This window comes from Gymnogyps californianus, chromosome 4 (genome assembly GCF_018139145.2).
Source record: "Gymnogyps californianus isolate 813 chromosome 4, ASM1813914v2, whole genome shotgun sequence".
NCBI classification, from domain to species: domain Eukaryota; kingdom Metazoa; phylum Chordata; class Aves; order Accipitriformes; family Cathartidae; genus Gymnogyps; species Gymnogyps californianus.
In genome coordinates this window covers 27,523,619-27,550,136 of record NC_059474.1, presented here as the reverse complement: position 1 = coordinate 27,550,136, position 26,518 = coordinate 27,523,619, and the positions used below count along the sequence as shown (strand labels likewise).

At 35.6% G+C, this 26,518-nt stretch overlaps 1 protein-coding gene across 1 annotated transcript in view; it reads left to right on the top strand.

Annotated features, from left to right (window-relative positions):
- The window catches only part of ATP8A1 (ATPase phospholipid transporting 8A1), a 125,593-nt gene that overhangs the window by 13,075 nt on the left and 86,000 nt on the right, over positions 1 to 26,518 (top strand). The window contains exons 3-11 of the mRNA XM_050895569.1: positions 1,083 to 1,182; positions 3,763 to 3,861; positions 8,104 to 8,149; positions 12,057 to 12,097; positions 15,650 to 15,723; positions 17,628 to 17,697; positions 18,330 to 18,457; positions 23,021 to 23,132; positions 24,014 to 24,179. Coding sequence (XP_050751526.1) covers positions 1,083 to 1,182; positions 3,763 to 3,861; positions 8,104 to 8,149; positions 12,057 to 12,097; positions 15,650 to 15,723; positions 17,628 to 17,697; positions 18,330 to 18,457; positions 23,021 to 23,132; positions 24,014 to 24,179 — 836 coding nt within the window. The remainder of the gene's footprint in view (positions 1 to 1,082; positions 1,183 to 3,762; positions 3,862 to 8,103; positions 8,150 to 12,056; positions 12,098 to 15,649; positions 15,724 to 17,627; positions 17,698 to 18,329; positions 18,458 to 23,020; positions 23,133 to 24,013; positions 24,180 to 26,518) is intronic.

The window sequence follows — 26,518 nt, the reverse complement described above, 5'->3', positions numbered from 1 at the left end:
ATATATTTAGATCTGAAAACATCCTCAGTTCTGTTGTTAAAATTCAAAGTAAATGAATGGCAAAGATACCCCTGTCCCAAGTAGGTGTGTTTTTCTGAAGGTACCTTTGATATATGCAGAAATTTTATAGACATTGAGAATAATGTGGTGGGGGTTTTTCATGGACTTGAGATACTTCATAATGCTTTTTGTGTACGCAACTTACCTTTTTTGTCTTTCCCTTTGTTTCTTGACAGTGCTTAGCTTTTTGCAGGATATATTCATTCCACCTTTAAAATGACTGGTTTATGCAAAGTTAAATTAACTATTTATTTATATTTAATATCCAATATTTATCGGTTTGGTTTTTTTTAAAAAAGTGAACTTTCCATTCAGTGAAGGGTATAGTTTTTTTACCTTTTAATAGAATTTTATAATTTTAATCATTTCTTAAATGCACCATTTAAATTCAGTTGATCCTGTTGTTGGGTTTTTTGCATTGAATCGTGCAAACTCATAGCCAGCACAGAAGCTCCACAGCTCCTCAGTCCTGATTTAGCACCCTCCTCGTTACACTTGTTATACCTCTTTCCCCAAGAATTTTGTCTGAACTGGAGCCGTTGTTCAGTGTTACCAGCCCAGTGTATGCCATGGCTTGCGGGGTAGGGTGGGCCCAAGAGCTGTGGGCCTGGGGCCTGCCTTACCCCCTCCCTCAAGGGTTGTGGTGTAACTACTTGCCTGCTGCCTTCTCTTTACTTCTTTCCTCTCCTCGTTGCCTATAACTGAGTGACAGTAGGGCTCGACTGCTTCCCACAGAGCAGGCAGAGGTGACAAGGGAACATCTTGCCTCAAGATGGAAGCTTGCGACAGTTTCTGTGGGTGGCGGGCGCTTCCCTGGGTTAGCCAGTTCATGGACGCCTGCAGGACTGTCTCTGTAGAAGTCTTTCAGTTTCTCTTTTAGCCAAAACAAATCTGTTTGGTAGCACAGAAATCACAAAAGGCTCTGTTTTATTTGAAAGCTTGTGTAACTGAGAGGGAAGGAATAAATTTGAAGAATTTTTCTTACTGCAATAATAGCGTGTGTTTTTGTCTCTTTCTCTCAGCACTGCAAAGTACAACATAATCACATTCCTGCCAAGGTTCCTTTATTCCCAGTTCAGAAGAGCTGCTAATGCATTTTTTCTTTTTATTGCGTTACTTCAGGTAAGATCAACAGTAAGATGCTAATGTTTGCAATGAAACTTGTTGAGAGAGCATTTATACCATAGACAGTGTTTTGCAGAGATACTGAGGTTGGTGTACCGTTCTTTCTGAGCTCGTTAGCCTCACAGAATAGCTGAATTGGGTAAACGTACCTTTAATAAATGTTTGGGTTTGTGGGTTTTTTTACTCCTTGGAGATAACACAATACACATACAGGTTTTTCTGTAAAACAGGTTAAGTATAGCTGAAGTACTGTCAGGTGAAAAAGACTGTTGTGGCAGGAAAATCCCATTTAAAAATGTCTCGCATACACAGAAGAATGTTACCTGTGGCAGTACCCTCTGTAATGGAAGGTACTGCTTAAAAACCTGAATTTTATGAACTTCAATCCTGTAGTCTGTTTTGAGGGGTAGGAATTGCAGCTGAGGAGAAGTGATTATTTATTCTTGGAGTGTAGCTGATAAGGATTGAAGCTGAGCCTAGATGAAGAAAACCAGCGGGGGAGTCCAGTACTATAGCAGCCATTTCCCATATCCCAGCTGGCTGACTGTGCTGGTTAGGAAGAAAGCACGCGGTCTTTTCTGTACCACCACTGTAGCTTCATTCAGTATGTTTGTAAAGGGCTATCCCTGACCCAGCTGACTGAGACTTTTTTGAAGAAGTACATAACATTTTGCAGATATATCAAAATTTTTAAATTTTGCAGTAGTTCAAGTTGATAAAAGCAGATGTGTTTTTTTGTATACTATTCTATAAATGCAGTAGCTGATGATGAATGAAAATTGAACTGTGGGCAGGTGCAGTGCTAATTACCATTGGCTAGTTCTGTATTCTTAGTCATATTTGACAAAACCACATTTTCTGCATAATTTCTAGTGCATGTTTTAGAATCTGTTGATTTGTGTGTTGTAGGGATGATTGTGTTAGGAATTGACATACCAAACAAAAATTACTAAAATAATGGCACATGTACTACCATGTGTACTTTTTCCTCCCTCACTTCAGATGTTTCAGCAAGTGAAAGTTGATTTCTCTGCACTTATACAGGTTTCTTTGCTTCCACTATAAGTGCTTGGAGCAGTTTCTTAGGATATATCTGCACAGGTCAGAGTTTCATTAGGTTGTCTGCCTGCAAACCTGTGGCTTCTAAATAGTGTTTTGACCCCATCTGGCATCTTGGACTAATCCAGTGGTCCGGCAGCATTTCTTGTGGTGCCACTGTGCGCATCAAGCTAGTGACACAGAACGTGAGGTTTCAGAAGCTGGCTGAGGCTTGGCATGACTGGGTGAGAAGCTGGTAGGTAGGTGTTTGGGGTGGAGGAAGTGGAATGTTAGGAAGTGGAATGTTTGTTAGAAGTGGAATGTTAGGACTTACAAGTCCACCATCTCCTATCAGGCTATCAGTGAGACCACAGTGGCAGGAGTAAGAAATACGGGATAATGGAACCAGGGTACAGGCTGGTGCCCCTTTTGCTTTCATATTTTGCCTGGAAAATAATGTGTAATTGGAATGGGGGAGTTTGAGCATACATGTAGGGAGGAATGAAAGGGTAGGAATAGGTGGAGAAGTGATAGATCCCTTTCCCTTGTAGCCAACACATAGGTACTTGCCCAACAGTAACTTTCTGCCTGGTTTCCATGTAATTGCTTGAAAAATGTGGTCTAGAGTAACCTGGAAAATAGATCTATATTGGTCTTACTCCAAGAAACATAGCATATGTACATATAACATCCTGTTTTCTTTCAGATGCACAATGTGGTGGTAGCAAAAATAAATGTATATAATTCATAAATAGCACTGGCTGTTTTTCAGAACATTTTATGATAAATTGAGGATGTCTGCTAACCACATTGAGGCACCACTTATTAGTGTGCTCTTTTCTTGCAAAGATCTCATTGTAGTCATATGGGCTGCATTGCCTATTATAAGTTTATTAAGGCAGCAATCCTCTCACCTATCAATGTTGCCATTAACAACTCTAGTCAATATAAAGATAATTATGGATAATCATCCATGCATATCGCATAAGTAGCTGCATCTTCTCAGCATTTACTTTACATACACATTCGCTTGCATCATCTGTGCCCATACCTGCTTAGCAAAAATGGGTTTCTTACAATAGTCTGGCAGAAAGCAGCTATTTGAAATTTGTCAATTAATAACTAGTATGATACAAAATATCTCTTAGAGATTAAAACTGTACAGAAGTAAAAATACCTTGGACTTGTGTCCACTCTAACAAAAATCTAAACTGAAAAAATTAATTGTGTTTTATAAATGTGTATTTTAATTTAATTTGAAACACAGAAAAGGAAGGTGAATATTCTCCAGACACTAAAACCTCTGAAAGTAACTCCACTGAATACTATGCTATTTAAAATGCAAATGTTGTTTTATTGTATCAGCTTCTTTTGAATTGAAGACAATAACCCTCTCTTGGAAATAACCAGCAGCGTGTCTAAAAAGTGAATCCAGTTGCCCTGTCTATATTTGCACAGAAAGTACTGCTTCTTGTATTAAATTATGTTTCAACCAGCAATGCAAACAAATTTTTTGTCTCTTTTTCTTTTTTTTGTTAGCAAATACCAGATGTATCACCAACAGGCCGTTATACAACATTGGTCCCTCTCTTATTTATTTTAGCTGTAGCTGCAGTGAAGGAGATAATAGAGGATATTGTAAGTATTTAATAGCAATATTTTGTAAATAACTTTAAAATTTTTCATGGATTATATTAGAAAAATTTTGTTGAATAATTCTGTGTTGAACCATTCTTGCTTTCTGGATGCTTTTGAAAGCTTCTAAAGCTACTTACTTCAGAAGATTAAATCTTTAGAATATCATGTTACAATTTGAAAGTGTGTTTACTATATATACAAGTGACAATAACATGGTAAAACAGTGACTGTTGTGTTTATTATATAGATTGTTTCTAGTCAAACACTTCTCATTAATGAAGTACAAGCATATTTTTAAAGTGTGAACTGGAACCAGAGACTCCACAGAACCCAGTCAAGTCCAGAATATTGCCAATTTTCCCAAACAAGGGCTCTGCTAAAAGAAGATTAGAAGCCACTGAATTCATCTCAGGTGGAATCTATTTTAAAACCAAATAACCTTTAAATATTTATTTGGTTAGAAAAATATTTTTTTTTCTTCCTGCAGGAGCAGAGTCCTTTACTCCCACTAATTATACTTGTGAGCTGGATTTAAGTTCAATCTGTGAATGAGATACTAGACTAACATTTTATAGAAAAATTGTGAGAACTTCTGGCTTTAGTGCAGTCCGTGAAGAAGGTAGGATTAAAAAAAATCTTCCCAGGATCCTTTTTATTTTTACATCTTTATTTGAGGTGCCTTTAAAAAAATAAATAGGCCCTCAGGAACTCAGAGTTGAGAATCTAGGAGGCTGCATAGTCTCAAGCATCTTCACTTGTCCTCCGTACCTGAAACTGGATGGATTTTTGTTTCATGACTAAATTCCTGGACCTTTCTAAAAAGTGTCTTTTAACTTGCTACTGGAATTATAATGTGACACTTTAGTAGGTTTAGAATAGTAATCTATTTGGTTTAATACATTTTAGATGAATGAGTACAGGTCACTGTTTAAAAAGTTTTAAAAATGGATTTTCCCCGGTTGTCAAATCCAGGTCCATGCATTTGATGCATCTATTTCTAGAATCACGTGCATAAAATCCTTGGTTTCACTGTTGTGACTTTGCATGGTTTTATGGCAGTAAGGGCAATAGGCCTTTTTCAGGTTTTCCCATTGTTCCAGCCCAGTGCAATTTACTATTAGTCTGTCATGTCTTGGTGCTAAGTGTGATCTGCTGATGCCTGATGGCCAGGAACAGACATGGAACACTTGTCCTTGTTAGGCAGGTGCCCCCACCTACGCCAAGCTTTCCTTGGCTCTCTCCAGTCAGTGTTTGTGGTAGTGGTTGTTTTGCTTTCTTCTTGCATTGAATGAAAACTTTAAAAGAGCTGGGATATTGTCATGACTTGGAAGCGTCCATTCTGACTTCTTCTATTTTGTGGGTAGGGAAAGGAATTTCAGGCTTTATTTCACTTCATACAAAAGATGTTGGGGTTTTCCAAGTACCTTCCTGCCTGCTCTTCACTGAAAGCGTATGGTAGAACCTGTCTCTCTAATTTGCATAACATAGTTGAGTCTTTTAGTTGATGACTTTTGTATCTAAGGAATTAGTCTTGATGATTTACCAAATCACTGTAGATGCTAAGAATTTCTTCATCCTCTCTTGTTCTGTTTTAGTTCTGCAGATATGTTACGTGGAGGACAAGAAGTTAGATACATCATAATATGGCAGAGTGCCTTGTCCACTAGAGGTTTTTTATATTGTGGGCTGTTTTCTTGATTTTTGGAAAGGGTTGCAGGTAGTATAGTCTTTCCCTGCACACAAATAGTAGGCTTCCTGGCAGCATCAGATTTGTTGTGTTTGAGCAGAATTGCAATGTATGTGCAGAAACATGATCAAGAGGAAGAGCGGTGAGCTGCAGAGTGCTGAAATGGAGGGTGGCAGGGCACATGCTGGCTTCCCTGCTGACACAGTCAACTCAGTCTTCTCCTCAGTTACCTCTGTGAATGGATGGTAGGCAAGTTATATTGTCCCCCTGGGTTGTATGAAGCTCGTGGGCCACAGAGTTGAGTGGTCCTGCAAAAGACAATGATGTTTCCATTAAATGCTTTTGTTCTGTTTTGCATTTCTAGTATTTGCTGCCCAATAGTCAGCTTCTCCTTAAGTGTCTTCGTTGCTTTCTCTTTACATAAACAAAATCAATTCATATTCTTTCAGATATTTTTAACCATTCTGCTGTTAATGCTTACAGACTTACACCATCTGTGAGTGTCTAGGCAAATATAAAACTGAGGCTGCTGCTACTGTACGAAGTGTCCTTTTTAAAATTATCTCATCCACTGGCTTTTCTTTTATGTCATTTGTTTCTACCATTTGCTCTTTGCAACTTGAAGTCTACAGTTTGGTGGGGGGGGAAGACAGGGAACAGGTTTAGGATTTTTTGCGTGTATCAGCTTAAACAATAAAATTCTCATTACCAAATACTACAGAGGTACCTAAAGGCAAATCAAATACTATTTTTCTTTCTGTTAAGTTTACATGTAGTTAGTTCCTGCTGTACTTGGTTGAAACTGAATGAGATGAAGGAGCTGATTGGGAGAATTTAGCTGCTAATGTAAAGGCTATGTATATATATGTGTATATATATACACAGCTGATGGTAACTTCATGAATTTCTCATTTGCACAGCTGAGTTTTACAGACTATAGTCCAAATAAAACAATTTGCTTTGTTTTTGTAGTCAAACAGGTATGAAATTTAATGTTGCCTGCTGGTTATATCACGCAGGAATATTTGGCTGACTCTGACAGCTGTACTTTTCTTTCATGTGAAAGCTGACCACTTCACGCATAGTAAAATATTCAGTGTGTTTTCCCTTAACCTTTAATTTTCATTATGTCTTAGTTTCTTTACACAGTGAGATATCTAAGATCTCCAGGAATGGTTATCTTCATCTAATATTAAAGCAAGATTAATTGGCTTGTGGGTGGGAACCTTATATATCAATATCAATAAATATCAAAATAATACTTTCAGCTCAAGAACCAAATGCTTCCTTTTCTGGAGTGAAATCCCAAGATGCAGAAGATGTTAGCAGAAGACATTATTCATGAACAGCATGTGTTTTCCATATATGCTTCAGAAGTGCTAGCAAAATTTGTGACATGCAATGTTAGATTATCAGCTGTTTCCAATGATTTTCACCCAGCATAGCTCAGAAAGCAGCTGACATTAAACTGTTACTTTTCAAGCTGGAGGAAACTCCCTGTGGGCAAATAAACACCTGCTTTGGTCAAGTTGTTTTGCCTTCCCGTTCATTAAAGGTTATTTATCTGTGAAATCAGCCATCTTTTTGAAAGGAGAATCTGTTTATAATCTGTGAAAATCTAGTAAAAAAATAATACCTTAACTTAGTCTTTGCAAAGTGATAAGGTGGCCTTTTAAGAGCTGCTAGCTCAGAGTCATGCCAGCATTTTATTAGCAATACATCTCTTAAGTAGCTTGACTTATTTTTCTTTCAATTTACAACATTGCTTCTGATTGTATTTGTATTTCAAAGGCATGAATTCTGTAGCTCTATTCAAAAAGCTTACCTAAACCAGTTAATTCTATTTAAATTAATTTTCCGTGTCATGTTCCTGCTCAGGAAGAACTAATTTCATTACTCTTACATACTGTATTTAAACTAGTAGTCTCCTAATTTTTTTGTAGCTAAGATGAGTTTGATTATACCTTGAAAATGCTGGTGGTTAGTAGCTGCATCAAAAGATTTCTATCAAAAGGTTTCTCACAGCTATATTAAAACTCAGAGACATCGTGGCCTGTTTACAGTGGAGAGTGGGGGGGTTTGTGATTTTTGTTTGTCTGTTTCTCTTTTGTTTTTTACTGTTGCTGAAGTCTGCAGGCACTTATGTGAAAGTGAATTCATATGTTTACACAGTCATTGCTTGACTTCAGATCTGTACGAGACACTTGTATGAAGAATGGTTCCATGATCTTTGCTCTGGTAGAATCATTTACCAGTTGCAGGAAAGGGCAAAGTTATGGTACACAAATAGACCACTTCCTTATATAAGGAACTTGTTTAGGTAGCAATTGCCCACATCAGAGGACATTTTAGTACAACACAATTAGCCTGGAACTGGGTGCGACTTTCCAGATGTTCATAACTATGCAAGTAATCCATAGTCCTGTGTAAAATGTTTTTTAAATCCGTTTATGGAATTGATGGGGCGGGGGGGTAATACATGTGGGTTTTATCTCAAGTGTGAAAGCTTTATCATGTCAACAGAAGTCTTTAACCACTGTACATTTTTTATTTAGAAAAGGCATAAAGCTGATAATGCAGTGAACAAGAAACAAACTCAAGGTAGGAAATTTTTTAAAGCCTATTAATTGTGGTTTGGGGGGGTGGTTTTTTGAATTTTTTGCAAATGGTAGTAATGTAATCTGAACTGCTGACAGGTAATTGAGTGGGAAATTGCTTATGCAGATTACTTCAAAATTTGGAATCTAAACAGTTGAAATAAAAATTTGCAGTCACATTAGCCTCACAAAATAGAATATGTTCTAGATTAAGTTTATGAGGTTCCTAAGAAACTTTAAAATTTACTCATTTAACACAGGTGATGCTGTAGCTGTTAAAAGATCATAATCACCACTGTATTTGGTGGGCCTAGATTATGATGAGAAGTCTATGCATTTCTAAGTACACAAATGATAATTTTATTCAACCAGGAAATCTTGAATAATTCGATTTTGGAAAACTCTAGAATTGGAAGGAAAAGTCATAAAATGGAACTTTCTGTGCTCCTTCAGAACTGTGGATAAAGATGAATGGAGTTTTTTTGCTTTTGGGTTTTTTTAATACAAAATCAACTTAATGGTTTGGTTAAAGATAATGAGATATTTAGCCAGTGTACCCAAACCAAAACTTTGGAATGTGATTTTTTTTTTTTTTTGAAGATTTTAATAAAAGAAGAAGTATTAAATCAGAGGATTATTTTAGCTCAGAAAGTGAGGAAGATGTTAGCTAATATGTCCTAAACACGCTTGCAGGTAGGAAGTCCAAGTTCCCACTTTGCTGCTCTAACTTTTCGTGTTACCTGTTCTGAGGTAGACCTCTCTATCAAGAGCTGATTCTGTTTTTATAAACAGGAGGAGGAATGAGTGTCATGTGAATTTGATTGCAGAAAGTATGAAAAATACCACAGAGGAGAATCTTGCATGGAATCTTATTTAAATAGATAACAAACATAACCTTAAGTTTTTTAGAGAAGGATGTAGTAATTGACTAAAGATAATCAGAATTGTTTAGCACTGCTAACCACTGGAAATGTCTCTAATTTAAAAACATAAATTTTAAATTCTACCTAAATTGTACATAAATCTTAAAGTTTACTGTAAAATTTATGGGGGATGGGGGGGAAGATAATTTACAAAACTACTGAGCATGTAGCTCCATAGGAGATATGGAGAGATTAGAACAGGGAGACAAATCTATTGACTGGGAATAGAACTCTCCAGAGAACAGGCTTGGAGAAGCAGATAACCTCTTATCTATACATAAAAAACAAAGGAAAGCTTAATGTAGACATCCAAAATTCTTTCATCAAGCATTCATAGCTTTTGAGATTGCAGCCAAGAGTTTTAGGTGGCAGTGAATCTTGAAGTGCCTTTTCAGGTTTTTTTTTGTCCAGAGTGTACAAAGTTTTAAACAAATAAAAGACTTGTTTTACTGTCTTTCCTACCTCTTCTCCTTGGTTACCTCTCATTAGGTTCTTTGGTGACTGTTCCTAAAATTTCTGAATGTTACATGCATGCAAAAGACCATCTTGGAAGTTGAAATTGTGATGAGGATACATAAAATATTGCTAGTACTGAGAAACAAGTTTCTTAAGCTAATGCAGGATTCACATAAGTACAACATCAATCCGAGTGTACTGTCAAAGCAATATTTAAATGTATTGTCAAATATAGTCTATGGTCAAAGCAATAATTAAAAAGTTAATCAGTATGGTACTCTTACTTTGTTTTCATGTATTCAGCAGTTCTGTAACCCTGAAAAGTAACAATGTACATAGTACGTTATATATCCAGCTCCATCTTTGGTTGTCTTTTGAACATATGAAATTGTTAATGAAATGACATGTGCGTGTATAGATTCTGTATATGGGTTTCCCTTCATCTGTCTGTTCCTTAAAGACCATCTGTATCTCAGTTAACCTTAAGTAATTAACCTTCTAAATTTCCATTACTATAAAAACACCTTTTGCAGAGAATTTGGATTTATTAAGCTGCATTAGGGATGGTTTTTGTTACCTCAGGCTGCACACATATACAGCAGGACAGAGTCAGACACTCTGACATGATGAAATGTGCATTTCTGCAGTGTGGTGAAGTAGTCTTCTGTAGGGCAGATGGAGCATGCTTTTGAAAGTTAGTTGTTAGAGACAGCTGAAAAATGGGAGGTACAAATGGGAAAGCCAGGCTGCAGAAGACTTTATGGCACAAGTTCTGTAACCATTATGTAAAAGATGTATAGCAACACTACTTCTTTTTTTGTTCTCATAAGAAAATGGATTTAATTGAATGTCAGTGTATGTTAATTGTGCTTAAAAGCTTATTGGATCAGGCTAGGGTTAGAATACTCTTGACATTTCAGGTGTCTCAGCATGTTTTCATGAGTCTGACTCATCCGTTTGTGAGCTGATTTTAACCAGCTAAACCAGCAGGAAACAAATCCAGAAAGAAAAGCTGACAGTTTCCTTACATTTAGTGGTTTAAACTGGCTCATCAAAGGGTCCGACAAACACCAGAGGCAGCACATATTAAGCAATGAGGGCATGCACCTTTGCATGGGGTGAGGGCAGAACAGGACCTTCCCTTTGCAGTGGCAATGCTATGTTAGGTCAGCTTGGCTGCATGTGAAACAGCCATAGGATGTATTTCAGCAGCACAAGTACTTGTGCAGCCAGCACTTTTTAAGAAGCCCCTGGCCACCTCTGGCAGCTTATTTACATTTCAGACCTGCAGAACTCCGCTGTCAGTTATTCTGCTATAGCTGTTTGTGAAACTTAGTCATCTGGATTGATGCAAGGTGTATTTTTAATTCTCATCAGTTCTCTCATCTGGTTGATACCATGCCCCACAAACAGTACTGTTGACACAAGGGGATGGAAGTAGGTAGTTGGTGGCACAACTATTGAATGTCTTGGGTTCCTTAGGACAGTATTACAATCAGTCCTCACTCTGGATCTGTAGTTTTCCCAGTAAAGGGAAATGGTTTGTCAAAATAGGTTTTGTGTAATGATCAACTGGTTGGTGAGACAGTCACTAAAATATCTTGCTTACTGTCTGAAACGACGCTGAAATTGGGTCCTGATCAGGTACTTAGGTAAGCATCCTGACAGTTTGAAAGCTGGGAGACACAGTGAAAGAGAACAATCTCTTGGAGTTATTTGAGTATTGATATATGGCAATGTGTTTTCTTTTAATTTCATTTTCTTTTTGCACATCAATCTTCAATAGCTTTGTAACTGGTGCTAATTAAAAAAAAAGTCACCTTTATTATTCTCTGAAAACACAGTCTTGGCAATTAACTGGCAAACAAGGCATCGTTTTTGTATCATAGTAGCAATACTTAAAACTACAGTAGTGGAGCGTGCTTGCAATATTAATTGCTACTGCCAGGGAAAATCTATACTAAATCTTATGCTAAATGGCATGGGTTGATTTTGGGAATTTCCAATATATTTATGGAAGAGATGACTGCAATGATCCTGAAGTTCTCTGACATGCTAGTAACAGTAAGAACAGCTGAATCCTAAGAAGCCTGCTGGTGACTTTTTATGAATCTTTTTTGTATGAGCCGCGTCAATATTTGAACTGAGAAAAAATTCTTGAATTGATTTCCGCCCCCCCCAATAATTTCATAACTTTTTTGACTTTGGAACTTTTTATTCCAATTACTAATTTATTTTAGAAAACACATTATCATACAATCTGTATCAGATTTAATTGATCCTCAAACCCTGTAAAATGTTATGATTGACTTTGTAATAAGATTCTGTGGTACAAAAACTGTTGTACAGAGTATGTGCTGTATAATTGAAATACTTGACCTGAATTTATAGAAACAAGGCATGCTGTAGAATATTGTGTAAATGAACTGCGTCTGTATGGCTTTTCATAAGGAATCTAACACATAGCTGTATACTGCAGCAGTTAGATTGTACGACTGGAAAATTCTTTTTTTTTTTTTCTTTTTTTTTCAGTACTACGAAATGGTGCATGGGAGATTGTCCACTGGGAAAAGGTGTGTGTTTATGTTGGTGACTTTTAGAGCATAATGCAGATTTAATATTTGCTTTATTTCTCCAAATAGTTGTCATTGATAAGAATTAACTGGTATGATGGGAAATGTATAATCTTTTGTATTTTATTTTTTGTTTGTTAATACTTGTCTCTTAAAATGTACTTTTAAGTCAAGTCAGTTTTGATGGCATGAGTCAGGCAAAACTGCTGTTAATGGTGGGCTTTGAGTTCAGTGAAAAAACACTTGAATTATATGGTTGACTTGGGAGTATTTGCATATGGCAAAATTATACAGTTCCTTAGTATTATTTGATGTGCAAAGGCAGAAACTTCTTTCTGGAAACTAGTTACTTTGTGTATTTGCTGAACTACTTTGGCTTAAACCATGAGAGCTTTAAAGACTGTTACACAGTAGTTGAGAAGGGACTGTTAAAGGTAACATTCAAGGACTAAATGTTATGCTGTCTATCTAGTCTCTTAGTTTTATTGGTTTCCATACATGAAAGCTTGAACAAAATTTGACCCACAGTAATTTGGAGGCAAGGTTCAGATGAAATTGGTTTATACCTTTGGAGAAGCAAGGATAAGGTATATAGTGTGATGCAACAGAACTGTGATCTTAGGGGAAATTAATTTCTTCTTTAACTCAGCCTCAGTGTTCCAATAAAATATTTTACAATACCTAGCAAAAGTAAAGAACTGCATAGAGAAGGTCAGGATTAGGCCTATTAAAGAATAGATTTCCAAAGAATTCCAGTACCTTTGACTATCTAATACCTATAGGCTTCTCTAAATGTGTGAGTTTCTAACAGTCTTTCTAGCAAATTCAGCAGGTAAATATTTACTGTGCTTAAAACAAAGGGATAACATATTTTGTTTGAGACCATTAACCAATTCCCAGTTTTCTTTCAGGTAGATGTTGGAGATATAGTTATAATAAAAGGCAAAGAGTATATACCTGCTGACACTGTACTGCTCTCATCAAGGTAGAGATGCCCACTGATGCTTATAGTGTAGAGGCTGGTTTCTCTACCCTGCATTTATTTATTTATTTGTGATTGCTCCAAGGAAATAAGGCATAAACAAAAATGCTGCTGTTCTGAAGTGTAGTCTTTTGTTCATTTGGGCATTTATCATTTCAGGCAGTGTTTCTTTAAACTGTGACAATTACAGTTTTAAAATTACACTGGCATTCAATTTACCCCTAAGAAAAACTTAGTATGTTATTTTGTTCTTGGATATAATACAAAAAAGGCTGATTCTCTGTCTAAAAATTGGACCTCAACTGCCATATTTAACCAGGTTGGCTTTTTGATATGTAGCTAACAAATTACATCCTATAAATAAATTAAAATTTATATATTACAGGGAACAGAAGTGTTTTTTAAATTATATAGTCACCAGTTTGATAGTTGAATCAAGGGGAAAAAGTGAACATGAGATGTGAGCCATCAAATTAGCACTGTCTTTGAGCTGAACATTCACTTTATTCCCTAATATATATATATAAAATGAATAATTTCAGCACTGAAAGCAATACTTAATTTATAGCATGTAATGCTGTGACTCTTTTTACATGGACAATCAGAGGTTGTTTATCATCATTTCCTTGGACAGTTTTATTTAAGAAATCCACATATTAAGTGGAAGATGCACATTTTTCAACATCTATTTGATCAGGTCAATAGACAACACATTCTAAGAATTTTTTTAAATGAAGACTATTTAAATATGATCAATTTTATTTTGATTTATTACTGTATGTTTACAATGCAATTTCCATATTTTTTCTGGCACAAGCGGAAGCGTTATTGTGATGTGTATGATTATGGATTAGGTATAAATGCTCTGTGATCCCACTGAAGTTAATGAATCCACTCATACATACAATTAATAAGGTCAGGATCTTACGCATTTCTGTGGCAAACTGTGGTGTAGACTAGTACATTGTTTATTCCATCTTTTAACAGCACTTCTATTAAATTATTATCAAGTATAAAGTAGTTGCCAGATAATACTGTAAATTTTCCCCACAGTCTGTCTTCAGTACTAATGTTTGTCATAACTTCAGATGTTTTTGTATTGAGTATCCCCTATAAACCTTTTACTTCTGCACTTCAAGAAGCATTTATAAATTTTATTGCTGCTTCTCCGCCAAGATCTTCATAGGCAATACACCATGCAGCAAGAACACTATTGGCCTGATAATAGCTTCTGTCATGCTAACCCTAGTGTTTTGCAAGCTAAACAGCTTACATCCTCTCAGAGCAGCTTCTTTATAATCTTCCTGAGTAAGGTCCTAAATTTGAGTCTTTGCCTAGATATCTCCACTGTTTTGACTTTTTGGATTTGGAGGCAGTTGCATCACAGTGTTCTCCAGTTGTAGTTTACACACAGAAAAATACCAATTGCCTGAAAAGCCTTTTTTCAGAGCCTTGTCCCCACTGAAGGAATCCTACATCTCGTGTTGATAAATTGAAATAATAGTTAGCTGCTACTGGACTTGTCAGGACTGTTACATCTTTGTTTAACCTCACTTTACGGCCCTTGTCAGAACACACTGTCCTAACTGACCATTACTCACCTTGAATTTTCCTGTCAGATTTTCTTCTAGGATCCAGTTTGCAAAGGGGACTCTGAATCGTGATTGCTTTTCTGGGCCCAGTTCAGGCATTTCTTCTAGCTAAAACTTCCTTCTTAGTTAAATTACTAGGGTTCTGTTGCAGCCCTCCTTCCAGGAGAGAACCCTGTGCTGCTACCTTACCTGTAATTCTGCCTGCATACCGGCATGTGCTCTCCTCCTCCACCTCTCATCTCCACATGGCCATGCATTCTCCAGGAAGACAGTCTCATCAATTTTGCTTTCCAGGTGTTTATTGATCCCCAATTACATTTTAGGTTTTAATAGCAATGCGAGCCTGTGGGCGTGGTTTTAATTCAAACTAATAATATTTGGTTCTTTTTACCAGCAATAGCAGTTTCTGGAGAATAAGAGGATCTTAATTATTTTAGGAAACTATAATCTCTTACAGTGGAAGGACACACACCTCTGAGATTTAATTCCTTTGGTTCTTGCTAGTTCAGTGTAAATTGAAATTTACAAAGCTGAAACAAAACACAAAATAATTTTCAGCATGTCTACATAGAAAGGTTCTTGTCACCTGACTTTTCAGAAAAGTTCATGGAAAATCTTTTGTTGTGGCTTTTATTTTTTTAATTAATGTATGGAGTGGCTAGAAACTTTGTCAGTTGAGAAGTAAGCATAACAGTTTTTTATTTTTACAGTACAATATCAATGTGTTCTGCAGCTTAAAATTGGGGCCTTATAGTAACAATCCACTTGAGTAAAAATGAAAATATTCTAGCTCTTTTCTTCCTGACCTGATTAAAATAGATTTTGAAAAAATTGTCATCAGACATTTTAATTAACATGTATTGTTTGTATAATAATTTCAAACTCTGTCTTTTTGTCTTTGTCCATTTGTTTGGTTCTGTTTTTTTTTTTTTTCCTGTCATTTTTGTGTTCTAATCATTTTCAAACTGGGATGTGTAGGTGGCAGTAGGGGAAGTAGTGAAAGTGACCAATGGGGAACATCTCCCAGCTGATCTCATCAGTCTGTCATCAAGGTTAGAATAAACTAGTTGCACAGGATACGTGTATGTGGGTCCTCGTATACCAAATATGAAGAACACTGCCGTGCTGATAATCTTTGCTTTGCTGTTCACCTTTCTTCACCAAAACCCAGACATTTATAAAATTAGAAGGGGTTTGGTTGATGAAAGTACAGATCATTAAAGTGTAAATACATGATAACACTCCAAGAAATAAAAATTTGTTTCAGTCCTCTTTGTTTTTACACTATCCCCATGAAATTTTATCAGACAAGTTGTCATTGAATCAACACACGGTAAAACACCAGGATAAATATATGTTTAATTCCTTAGAGCAAATTAAGAAGAATATACATGTTTATACCAACCCACTATTTTCAGCAAGGAATATAGTTTAATGTTGGTAGGACTGGTGGAGGACCCTCTGCACAAACTTGGATGTTGCACAATCTCTGCTGCATGCAGTGGCAAAAGCAGCGCTGTTCTTGTGTATTGTGACAAAATGCATGTTTCCTAGACACGTCAGCTTTATGCTATTGTCTGCGCTGTTACCGCACTTTGTTTTTCCCTAACAAATCAACGGGCCTGCCTTGATCTAACTTTAACTTGTTTACTTTGGAGGTCACTGCTATCTGCTACAGTAATTACAGTTAAGCATGTGTCTCACTTGAAATGTCTATGCTGCCTTAGTCTGTTACAAAAGTGCTTCACAAAAATATTGTTTGTTTTTTACTATTAACTAATAAAAATGCTAGAATTGTAATAATGTTTTATACAGGTGATTCCATCCAAACAATCTAAACAGAAGTTATTGACATTTTTAGAAAAGTTTGCCAAGAAGAAAATGCTAGCCTGAAAGGAATTTATGATAATGATTTATCACATTTTAATGCTTTTGCTTTACAAAAATGTTAGAATAACCTACATAACTTTATCCTGCAAGCATTTTAAAACTAAGTTGCTTATCAGTAGCCACTGTTACATTGAGAAAGCAAATTTTAAAAAACACTTGATGCTTGAATTTCATCCTAGAAAGAAGGAAGCTATTAGAAGCTTTAAAGTGGTATAGAGAGTGAACGTTTATTCTTTTAAGTTGTAAGGCATTTTTATGACTCCTCTGGTCCTTTACGGGATCAAAACTTCCTTCTGTTGTAGATATAAGTAGTAGGTGTTCTGTCCTCATGCCCAGAAAGTGGGAGCTGAGTGGACTAATTCAGAAATCCTGACCTGGTAGACCTGTTCTTGTTTACTGTCTACATGCAGAAAAGTAATTTTGTCCTTCTGTATCTCTATATTCCTACTTAACACTTCTATGATGGTTGTCATATGTTTTAAAACCTGAAAGTATTTTACAAAATACTGCTGTGTTACACATCAAAAAATTGTATTGAAAAAATTAAATACAATAAGCCTTTTATCAGTATATGTCAAATAGATGAACTATTTAAGTAGTAATGTTCTGCATAAACTTAAAAATTTTAATTTATAAAAAAGCTTCTTAAATTGGATAAAGAGGACAGATATATTTCAAAAACTCTATTATGTTATCCATAATTTAGACTTTTTTTATAAGAGAACCCTTTACAAGAAAACTTCCATGTCTAAACTACTGCTGCCTACAGTAGTAGGCACTACAAATGCACTACATTTGTAAATGTGTCGTAATCTTATGTAAAAACATAGAAAACTTACTATGTACAGCATTTTTAGCTGTGTTTTGCCTAAGGTAGGTAGGTTTTAGCAAACTTCTCTGAAAATGTGAAGCACTGTTGGTTTTACAGATTTGGCTGTAAATCATCCTAGTTCTGAAGATTTGATAAGAAAAAAAACAATTGTATAAATAGCTATTAAAAGATTACAGAAAGTTCATGGATTTTGACATTATAATTTAAAATTAAGGATTTTTTTTTTCTTCATAGTGAACCACAAGCTATGTGCTACATCGAAACATCTAACTTAGATGGTGAGACAAACTTAAAAATTCGACAGGTAGGAATTTAATTTTTGAGAATATTGCTAATATTATTTTAATCTATTATTGCTTAGAAAAACATATTTTATGACATTAATGGCCATTTTAGAAGACACTAAAATTTTAATGGTTTGAATAAAAAGCTGCGGGTTATTGACATCATAAAAGTTTTTGTTCAATTAATTAGGCGGAATGAACGAATGGTTACTCCTAAACCATACCTTGCACTTTGTTTTAGGGTTTTTCCTTGGGAAAATAAGTGGAAAGAGTTGTAATTGGGTATTGGTTTTGGTTTTAGAGGATAGGTTAGGGAGAAGCCCTGCAGAAAGAAGCTGATAGTGCCAGTATTGTCCTTGAGGGGCAGGTAGGGAATAGCAGTTTTTGACTGACTGCACTGTCTCTATCCAGGGACATTCTTGCTGAGTTATATGATGGGTTATGACCCTGTGTTCGTCATGATGTTTTAAGACACCAAAGTGACTTTTTCACTGTCTGTAGCATCCAGCAGTGTGACAGCAAAGTGTAGCAGTCCCATTTTGTTCCCACAGGGATACTGGTTTTCTGGTTTTGCACTATCAGATTTATAATACATAGATTTGTATATTGAAAAGTGATTTTTAATGTCATGACAAACTAATTTTGTTTACAGGGTTTGCCACTAACATCAGACATAAAGGACATAGAAAGCTTGATGAGACTTTCAGGCAGAATTGAATGTGAGAGCCCAAACCGACATCTCTATGACTTTGTTGGAAACATCAGACTGGATGGGCATGGGTATGTAAATCCGAGGAAGATCATCTCAATAGATTCAATCTAACAGTAGATAGCTATATGTTGTTAACCTACTCAAGTTAAAATACAAATAGCAGAGTCTTCATTCTGTTAAGAGTAGAAAGGTAAAAATCTTTTCTGATGTATTCTTTATTAGACTTCATTCTTTAAAAATCTTGAGGGGTAAACCGTACTTCTAATGTCTACAACTTGAGTTTTTATACTAGTTGACCTTCATAAAGCAATAACTATAAATAATAGAAGGGAGTGCTAATTGTATTCTAATAGTTCTGGAATATCTGCCTAGTAACTCACTTCTTAAGCATCTCATGCCTTGCCTGTTAAGTTTCTATTATAGAAGCTGAATAGAAGTAGTTTCTTGTCTGGTTTTTTTAATTGTTGTTTTCTTTTGTTTGTCTAAGTCTGGAGTGGAACTGAGTCCATCACTATATACCTCAAATTCTTCTAATTTGGTAGCTGAAACACATTTAATACCTCAGCTTACTGAAAGTATGTCTCTGTAAAAATAGACAACCTCAGTGCAATTACAACATACATGCTTGTAAAACTGCTTCAAAAATTCTTAAAATACTGAAGTGTTTACCAAATATTGATATTTGGAGTTTTGTATGGGTTCGAACTGAACATGATGTATTAAGAGTATAAAATTCATCACTAGATCCAGAATTGTTGAGTCCTCCATTCCCAAAGATTTACAGGATTTCTTTTTTATTTGGTAGGCATTTATTTCTCCATATACAATATTATTCATGTTTGTGCTTTTAGACTGATATATATATATATAGTACTAATTATTAAATACCTTTTTTTTTTTTTTTTATATTCCATTCTTTATTTACTGATTTCTTACAGATGCATTCCAGGAGTTTTCAGTCGCAAGAGTGTGGATCTATTATAATTCCACTGTACTTGTCGTTCAGAAGAGAAAAACATTTACCTGTAATTCTTCTCTGAAGGTAATAGTTATAATAGATCCACACATTCATCCTTCCTCCCTGGCTAGAGAGAAAAACATATTTTTCTTTTTAATCTAATTATTTAATTTTAAAATCTGATTTAAAAAAGAAACATTGAATGTGCTGATGGCTATTATGCCTCAAGAATGTGTAGGAGCATGCCATCTGCTGGTCAAGCAATTTGTCACTTGAGAAATTCAGTTTTGGAATATTTTGAATATAGTTCCGGTGCAGTAGGATAGTTCCAAAAGTGTGGCTCTAATATAATATTTACCTTCAGTGAAAAAGAATTGCAGGTAAGTAACTCTTTTTGGATCCTGACCTTATTTCCAGCCTGAAAAATCAGGGATGAGTTCTCTTTCTGCTCGTATTAGAGGTAGCACAGGTTCATCTAACTGGTATTTATTTATCCAGATCTTTAAGACCTTCCTACCAGATTATGTAGATCCAGCAGTTGTGATATCCACTTTATCCACTACCATCTTAACATTTTTGCAAAAGCAGTGGAGGATACTGAAAATCTATCTCCCTCTTCTTTCTTCTTTTTCTCTATGGCATTGGAGTGCCATAAATGTATCTGGTTGACATTTTCAGTCTTTTCTTTTTCCCTTCATGAGAGAGCAACTCAGAAAAGCCAGGGTTCTCTTTTTTTTCTCTTGGATACTCAGTATTTAAGGAGGTAGAACTCCGCTACAGTTATTTTGCCTTTTGGACTAAAAGAGGCCAAAAAATTTTTGTGTATCCTCAGCTTTTGAGTGTGTTAACTCTTATCTCCAAAGTGTGCAGCTCTTTGTTATGCTCATGAATATACAGAAGCATGTCTCTTGGTTTGAGGCAATGAAGACAATTAGCTAGAGAAAGGAAAAAGTTCTTTAGCGTGGATAAATTTGAAATTATGATGAGACAATGGCTCAGACAAAAAGGGTGAGCAAGTTAAAAACAAGGGCAGATATCAGTTATCCAGACCTAAAGTAAATGTTTCCCTGAAGACATTCTTAAGAAAATTTTGGATAAGAGTGAAGTATGCTTGTTAAGAAAAACATTTTGATATGTAAGCTTTCAGATGCGTCTTAGAAATTATTAGCTCTTAATATACCCTTGACAGCCCCAGCAGAAAAGTATGCTGAAAGGGTATTTCCCCATTGAGAACATCCCTCACCAAATACAACCCAAATATGTTGCTGAGGAGTCATTAGTTATGTAGCATGCAAGAGAATCAGATGAGTTGGACCGGTTGAGAGAAGGCTGAGGCCAGGAAGTAGAGACTTCAGAGCTCTGTCAAGTCATCACACCATCACCTCATTACAGAGTGGGGTAAGATCACAATGTGGAGGATCAGCATGGCACCTGACAGATCTGGGCTTTTTATGTCCCTGGTTGTTTTGCTGTCTGTTTTCGTCTCCTTGGTCTGTACAGCAGTTCTGCTGGAGACAACTCCCACTCGCTGCAATCCCAATTCTCTTCTGATTGTCTTCCCAGTAACAGACCCTTGAGGATAAATTCCTGTCCCAAGTTGGAGAAGGGTATCCATTTGAGAGCCAGTGTCCTGATGGAAAAAAAGAATCAGTGGATCCTGCAATAGAAAGGACTTCACTGCATATTCTTCACAGTTTTTAAGAGGGGAAAACAAAGAGGAAGATCAGGAGGTGACAGGAAGAGTCTTGGAACTCACCTGACTCTTCAAGGAGTACAAGAATTAAGAGTGGAAAGTTTTGACATCTGCCTTCCTAGAGACTCTTGTGTTCGTAGAAGGGACAGAAACTCTTTTGGCATTCCAGAGAAGGTCCATAGTTGAAAAGGTTTCCAATTTATTTGTGGGGAACTTAAAAGTAACTTTCTCTGGATATATGCCTTTCATCTTCTGTGACATTCTTGTTAGTGTTAATAGACTAAAAATATCTAATTATTCTTTGAATGACATGTAATCCATTCCTTAACTGAAGTGTCTACACATTGTGCTGGTGGATGGTCCAAAAGTCTTAGAATGATTCTGATCCAGGAATGCAAATAAATAAATAAATAAATGTAAGTGCAGAAGCATTTTTTAATGGCAGTGGGAGTCCCTCTTAATGATTCTTGTGTGATTCAAACCCCAGCAGTTCCTTTCATACTAGAAAGGACATTTGTTCTCTTAATTTTGCCGTGATATGAACACATCTCAAATACAAGAGCAGTACAGTTCAGATTTAGAAAGCAAGTAAATCTCAGTATGTTTTATATTTCAGTTTTCTTTCCCGATTCCTTCTTTTGATAAAGTGCCTGCACCTGGAAATTATTTTCCATGGCAATATCATTCAACATTTCAGTTGCTGAAACATACTTACTTGGTGGGGAGAATGATTCCTTAAACAGTCAGTATGCTCCATGCTAGTTTCCTAGAAAGTAAGTGGACTAAGTTGTAGTGGAGTGGTGTTGTTTGGTTTGGTTTTTATGGAAAAGCACTCAAATATTTTTCCAGATCAAATATTTTTTTCTAGTTTCTGCAAATTAACATTGCCACTGTTAATTTTAGGGGAGGAAGAATGTATTGTTTCCTCTTTACTTGCAGTCTTTGAATCTTAAAAGCTTGTGTATGAGTGGAGAGAAGGGGACATGAAGAACCAGAAGAAATTATTACCTGAAACTTACTCGCTGAGACTGACCTTATGCTCTTTGTGCTACCAAAAATGTTACCAAATATCATGGCTTCCTCAGACTCTTTATAGCTTATATATCAGAGATATAGTTGCTGTCATTAAGCAATTTATTTGTGATCTTCATAATGTGTTGGTTTCAAACAACTGTAGAGATAATAGTTTTAGGTAAGAATGCCAAACACTAGAGCACTGTTGACAAATCTGAAATGCTAGCTGGTATTTATAGAAAAAGTAGTGCAAAAGTAGGGTATTGTTTGTCCCGGAAAAGAGTAATAATTATCTAAAACTTTTTATATTTTAAGAAAAACCTGAGCTACAGTATATGTATAAAGTCAGCTGTCTGAATTTAAGATGGTTAAATGTTTCCAACATCTTAGGAGGTTTTGTTGCTCATTTACTCAGTGCAGTTCTAAAAGAATAACACAAGTAAATTTACTTGGTTTTGCAATTTAAAGAAGGTGCAGAAAATATTGTTGTGAATTTTAAACAGTTAATCATGTTCATAAAGGATATTTATTTCACTGGAAGGAGTAGCTTAAGTTGAGAGTTCAGAAAATTATTTCACTTGAAAATTGCTCTGGAAAATCAATCTTGTAAGAGTAGCTGAGTTTCAGCATACACTTAGAAAAAAAACTTCTTAATCATAAATCAAAGGAAAATCAGGACGTGTTAGTTTCAGTGTGCTTGCTAAGTAGTACCATATCTTTAGTGTCCATAGTCAAAATTAAGTGGTAAGTAATATTTTTGCAAACTTGAATTTTTGGACTTGCTTTAAACTGTCAAGTTTTCTCTCTGTCAACACTCCCAAAAAGTTAACTCTTAGGTTCCTAGCATATTTACAATAATCATCTAAATTTTGAGAAATTAGCTAATAAGTTTTAACAACTGCTGGTTACGTTTATTCATTGACATTGATTGTTTTAATGCTAAAATATAAAACTCCTTCCTTCTAGTACTGTTCCATTAGGATCTGATCAGATTCTTCTACGAGGAGCTCAGTTGAGAAATACTCAGTGGGTTCATGGGATAGTTGTCTATACAGGACATGACACAAAACTTATGCAGGTTTGTCACTTGGATTTTCTCTATATTATCTGTTTTGTTACCTTATTATGCCATTACACAGCACAGAAAATCCTTTCAGAAAACATGGCTAGATTCAATATAGTAGTTAAAATGTCAGTAATAGAGCGTCTTTCTTATGAAGTAAACCCAATAAAAACAAAGCAATTTCTTATTATTAGTCACTTAGCCACAGAGTAGTTTTTCCACTAGTAAGCGTATTCGTTGATTCTATATTGTAACTTGTGTTTTGAAAACTATTTTATTAGCAAGTTGGATCATTATAGTTTGCCTGTTCATCTTTTTTTATTTTTGACTGCTCCTAAAACTGTCCTCTTATGAGCTTTCTTTCAGGTACGAAGGTAAGCATTCTTGTCAGAAAACAAAGTGAAACTTTATTTGCAAAATGAGGAGGGAAGAGAACCATTCTCAGACTATGAAATTACTTTTTCTAGTGCTGTTTTAAGTATCAAAATTGAGATGCATTTGTTGAGAAAAAAGAACGCTTTCAGATGGGTCATGCATGTCTCATTGCTTTTCTGATTTGTAAAACAGTTATTTGAAAAAGTTTGATTGTATTAGCAATTGTCTTCTGTAGCACTGATAAGGTGTATGCACATTTGTTTTTAATGTTTACTGTTAGCTGTTGCTGTTACGAGTGTTCTGTGTGATTGTTTAAACTGCTTGTGACACAAATCTAAAGCTCTAATTCATGGATTTGTAAGCTGCTTCTTTTCTTTTGAGTGAAACAGTTATGCCATTTATGATGATGATGTATTTGGGAGAATGTTTAGAAAAGGATGCAGTAATGTAATTTGAAAAGCAAGAACTGTGTGTACCTCTTCTAATATTTAATAGCCACTGTTGTTTTTTGTCTTTTGCAGAATTCAACAAGTCCACCTCTTAAAATGTCTAACGTGGAACGAATTACAAATATTCAGATTTTGATTCTGTTCTGCATCCTTATTGCCATGTCTTTGATCTGCTCTGTTGGTTCAGCTATATGGAATCGAAGGCATGCTGGAAGAGACTGGTATCTTGATCTAAATTGTAAGATGTAAAATAATATATTAATATTTTAGTGTTCAGTTTTCTTTCATATTTTGAAAGGAGAATGATTACTATCCTTTACACAACGTGTTTTTTATCAGTCTTTCTTTATTGGTTGTTGACTAAAGTCATTAGGCTAGGTATATCACAGCAAGTATAAAATTTACCTTACTGTACCATCTGAGCTCTTGCTAAATTCAGGAAGGGGAGCTTTGTTGTTTGCCTCTACGTCTTTCAGCCTCTGCATCTCTGCAGCTCAGCAAGGTCTGTATCAGCATTCCACTGGCATAAACAGTCAGCTTCCTAGACATCAGACTAAAGCCATTTTCAGCTATTACCGATGGATTACGTTTAAAGCTGCAGTGACTTTTCTGAATTTTTAAGCTCCCTCATCCCAGGAAACGATGCTGTGGCTTCATAATTTTTACTCTACAGGGATCTAACTAATTATTGGCTGCCAGCATTAGATCTTAGCGGACTGCTCTTAAAGAAGATAAAACAGGCACAAAAGATCTCATCTAACATATTATACTGGGCAACAGTACTCATGGTCGATGCAAGACAATGTGATGTTATGTGGGCCTCACAGCGGCATGCAACATATTGACATAATTTGAACTAGATTTAAAGGAAGTTTTCGTATATATACCTTGTGGTCAATTATTCATGTTTTCAGAATTTATTATGGTGGGCCTAGAGCCTTCTTTACTTACGCAGTAAGTAGACTAGACTTTCTGCTTTCAGTTACCAGAACTAGACTTTCTGCTCCTGAGACAACAGTCTTGAATACAAAGCTGCTGAATGTAGTCATCAAAGTAGGGATTATGGGGTGGTTTGGTCAGTTTTAAAAGAAAAACCTTAGAATTCTGATTAGAAGGCACTCTCCTAAAGTTTCTGTTGAACAAAACAGTTGTCTGCATTTATGATGAACTTTTGTTTATTTAGAACCTTGCTTCTCTTCTTTTTGATGCTGAGGAAGAAATTTTTTTTTTTTTTTTTTTTTAAAGGGAAGAAACTTAACTTTCATATTTCCATCTTGAGATGGAAAAAAGTGAACTCATTAATGGAATATTGACAATTTCCAGTAATATAAAAGGATCACATTAGATGTGCTTCATCACTTGTTATTTTTCATCTGATTCTTCTTTTCAGTGCTTTTTTTTTTTTCTTTTCTGGGAAATGTAAACATTTTCAGAATATGGTGGTTAGCACAGTAGTGAAGCAGTTCAGAAGCTTTTGTTTTTATTCCTGAAAAAAGAAACGTGAAATAGTGGCCATTGATACTTTACGTGTTCTTTGAGTGATTATCCTTGTCAGTTTATTTTCTGATATATGCTGATATGATTAAATGAAATTGTGTTGGGTTTTGTAAGGTATGCTCTTTAAGGCTTCATTCAGCTCATAGTTGTTCTTGTACCAGGTACTTTTAATATGTAAGAAGCAATTTATTCCCCTTTCCCTTTAGTTATTTAATTTTCATGTGGTAGTGAAACAGGTTCCCAGCAGTGCCCCATCTTTCTGAATGCTCATAGTATTTAGTTAGAACAATCTGTTGCCTGTGGATGATAAAAAAAGTGGTAATGTTAACAATACATATCTGAATATTATTTTATTTACAGGTAGCAGTAGGTATCAAACTTCATTTAATCTCAGTAGTCATTATTGAGAGTATCAGTGTTATGGTGAAAGCTCTCTGGTCTTTTAGACTTGTACTTCGTTTGATGCTGGAATTGGCATTAATGAAAGTATCCAAAACCTGCTCTCTTGGATCTTAGAGTAACAACCAGATTCACATTCTATAGGCAGTGGAAACCTGTCTGAGGCTGTTTTTCTTTGAGACATCTTTGAATACAGACAGGCAGGCTAGGTCTTTTACCCTTTTGCTCTACTGGAAAGCAGACTGCTATTTCCCATTCGCATCCTCTCTGAGGTGCTACTACTAGAGTTATCTAAAACTTTACAAGGAAAAAGTAGTATAAAACTGCTTGTTATATGTGTTAACATTCACATTTCCAGTTCTTTTAGAACTTTCATTAAACTCGCTAATTTAATCTCTTCTTTTCATGTGGTGCAAATTCACGTTTTTCATAGCGTTTTGCTGGGTTGCAGGGGGAGAATACGAAGGTGTGAGGATGGATAGAGGAAAAATTCATTCCACTCCACATTTCCCCCTTTAAAAATATAAAACTCTAAAATTTAGAGTTTAGAATTTGGTGCTATATATAGATATTCCCAGATTATGATCTTAAAATGTAGCAAAAGAGGGAATGGCTGGTAAGTTTGCTTTTCAGAAATTGGAGAAGGCGGCAAAGATCTCTAAATTTGAACTCCACTTTATA